Here is a 3,389-nt window from a genome sequence, read left to right as displayed (position 1 = left end):
CGTTGCACAGTAGCTTATTAGCACAGTTTTTGACCAGCACGCTACTGCACAGTGCTATTAGGCTACTGCGCAGTAAGCATCTTGTGTATACATGCCCAGTGTCTGCAAACCCCTCTCCCCCTCAAAAACAACCCCCAAATGCAATAAAGGCAGTAGGAGAATATTGCTGAGTTTTGCAAACATAAATCTCCTTGTACAAGCCCAGGGCTCAACTCATTCTTTTTCTTACCTTTTACTGTCTATATTATAACTTTCAGCAACCCCTGATGATGAAAATAGATACCGCATTACACTTTTCTTTGAACAGTTTGGGCTTGTTTTCGCTTTCTGGGCAGGACTGGTAAGGGATGCTTCAGCACTTTCAATCAGTTGTCAGGTAATAACGCTAGATTCTGTCCAGGCACGAGAGCTTTCTTGTTTTGTAGCAGAGAGTCTTTTCTTTGGGAGTGGTTTGAGTCCAAACAGTTGGCAAGCAGCAGCTCGATACTTCTTAGACATAATATTGTACAGAATAGGGTTGATGGCAGCACTAAGGTAAAAGAGGACAAAGGACACCAAGTTGCAATACTGGCTAATTACTGCCAGCTCCAAGGATCCAGCCTCAAAAGATTTGGAAAACAAATATCGGTCCACATGAAAAGGCAACCAGCAGAGTATGAAAGCAAACACCACCACCGCTAAAAGAGAAACAGGGAAAGAAATGCTTTTAGATAAGTATATTAAAAACATGCATCATTTAAAATTAAACATACTTTGATGTCTTTAACACTAGTGAAGATCTTAAGAGTGTGATTTTTCACACAACAAACATCAATTTGTTCAATTTATTTTGGATTTTAAAGATTAGCTTTTAAAATTAATACACTGATAATGATATTAATATATAATCAGAATAATCACTACAGCAGGCATTGCATATAAATATACTGTTTATATGTCCTTATTGGATTTAGTATATAATCATTCTAAATGATATATCCTTGGTTTTTTCCAGAAGAGAGGATTTCAGGGTTGCAATGGTGAGGAAAAAACTGGTACAAAGACTAATTTAACACATGCAGCATTTAACTAAAATACACCATTCCATGCACTATCATTTATCCGACTTTGGTTTTGCTCTTGTTCCTTAACTGGTAAAGATTTAAAGCTTTAAAGCTGCTCTTTTAAATTCTCAGCAAGGGATTTACAATTCCAAGTTCTGATCACTCAAGGGCTCGGGGCATTCTGCATCTTGTCGTACCGATCCCTTATTCACTTCTTCTACTGCAATCCAACCCCACAGTAGATTGCTAACATTTAACGTTGTCTCTCTGTTAAAGGATGCTCTAGCCACAGTCTTTTCACCGTCTAATAGCTAGTGAAGAAAGTGACTTGAAATAATAATGATGTTTGTAGCAGTGCTTTAGGGCTGAGGTAAGCAAGTATTTTAGGATTTGAAATCGGTATATTAAACTTTTAGAACTATAACTCTGGAAATAGTGAGCACCAATTTGTAATTTTGAAAAATCTAGGTCCGGAAACAGATCTTCGGCTAAGCAATGCGTTGCTTCCCAGGTCATGCTGACAGGTTGCAGTACTTTATTGATCATATAATGTAACTGAAGGAGCATAAAAGATCTCACTGTTTTGATTACTCTTGCTGTTGTTGCATAGTAATAATAACATGTAGGAATACATAATCAGTTAAGTTTAAATTGAATAACTGAGATATTCAGGACCTGTCTTGGCCCTGCTGTATAGTTCTCTGGTCCATTGCTCCAACTCAGTTGCAATTAGCAAAGTGAGTAGAGGTTGTTGCAGGATCAGGCTGCTAGAATAATAAGAGAATCTATAGTTTTCCACTAAAGAATCAAATGAAAGTGTTTGGGGGTTTCTAAATAGTGTCAGAAAGTGTTGCTGTTTCTAGCCTGGTGATTTAATTCTGCAAATGCTGCTTGCAGAGGACCTCATTAACTACACTAACGTTGAGCACTTGCAAGACCAAAGTCTTTCCAGTGGAAGACCTGTGTCTACTGACACGTTGCAGTTTAGATTTCCTCACTGAAGCAACAGCTCTCCTTTGTACTCGTATTCAAAATCTGTACCTTGAAACATTCATGCTTAATGCTTTGTGCCCTGCAAGTGATGAGCAGGAATTTTGCACTTGGTTTGCAAGGTGATAGGATCTGGGACCCTAAGAGACGGAGCATATTCTCCAATAAGTAGCAGCTGATGTTGCTAAAGCAGCAAATGCAGTTTAGTTGGCAAAGGATGAATGTAGCTATACTGGTCAAGTTGGTCAGAAGAAACCCATTCCCCACATGCATGGGCTTCAGTCCACCAGCACACTGCAGCTGTGCCATGCTTTGAGACCAGATTACCAGTGGAGAGGGACGGGGCAGAAACACTTCTCACGCTGGCATTTTTTGGCACTTCTAACTTCGCTACAGATTTAGCTCCAGAATCTCCCGTGCAACGGGATCACTTTCCCCCACCGCCCAGTGCAACAGGATCACTCCCCTCCATGCAACAGGATCACTTTTTCCCCCCCTGGTGCAACAGGGTCACTTTCCCCCTTCTCCCCATTCTCTGTGCCTGTCCTCTGCATGGCAGAGCAGGGACCAGCAGTGTGACAGTGCTGCTACCTCCTGCCTGAGCCCTTCCCATGGCCCCGGGGAGAATCCAGCAGGGACAGCACTTCCCTGGGGAGCGCGGCTGCAGGTCCGGGCTGAACCCCTGGGCCTTCCTTGAACACACACACACACCCCCTCCCGATCCTACCTAACATTTTGACAGTCTGCCTGTTGTTCTTGTCCCTGACCGAGGCGCTGGGCCCCATGTTCTTCCTCTTCCTCCTCCACAGCTTCCTCCCGATGAGGCTGTAGAGCACGGTCAGGCAGAAGACGGGCAGGAAGAAGAAGACGCTGGACGTCCACACCATGACGGTGAGCAGGCCGGACTGGATGGCGTACTCGGTGGCGCGGCACTCGTCCGTGCTGGCCGGGCTGGTGCCGTTGTCGTGCTCGACCCCCACCAGGACGAAGATGGGCCCGGCGCTGGCGAAGGACACGGCCCAGAGGCCGAGGATGACCAGCTTGACCTTGCCCTTGGTGATGGCCACCTTGGCGCGCAGCGGGAAGCAGATGGCCAGGTAGCGCTCCACGCTGAGCGCCGTGATGTTGAGGATGGTGGAGTAGGTGCAGCTCTCGCTCACGAACTGGAAGAGCTTGCACAGCAGGTCGCCCAGGGTCCAGGGCCGCGCCTGCCAGAGGCGCAGCAGGTCGAGGGGCATGCACAGGAAGATGAGCAGGTCGGAGAAGGCCATGCTGGACAGGTAGAGGTTGGTGGTGGTGCGCATGGCCCGGCAGCGCGACACCACCAGCATGGTCAGCACGTTGCCGCCGATGCCC

The 3,389-nt window shown here is 46.1% G+C and overlaps 1 protein-coding gene across 1 annotated transcript; it reads right to left on the bottom strand.

Moving 5' to 3' along the window:
- Positions 1–372: 372 nt before the first annotated feature.
- On the bottom strand, positions 373–3,388 carry GHSR (growth hormone secretagogue receptor; the record flags this gene model as incomplete). Its single annotated transcript, XM_006021730.1, has 2 exons — positions 373–677; positions 2,761–3,388. Coding segments are annotated over 2 exons (933 nt in total), but the record flags the coding sequence as incomplete, so codon positions are not given.
- Position 3,389: the final 1 nt, after the last annotated feature.

Source organism: Alligator sinensis, unplaced genomic scaffold, assembly GCF_000455745.1.
Source record: "Alligator sinensis unplaced genomic scaffold, ASM45574v1 scaffold379_1, whole genome shotgun sequence".
NCBI lineage: Eukaryota > Metazoa > Chordata > Crocodylia > Alligatoridae > Alligator > Alligator sinensis.
The sequence above is the reverse complement of the archived record's forward strand: the minus strand, read 5'-3'. Positions and strand labels throughout refer to the sequence as shown.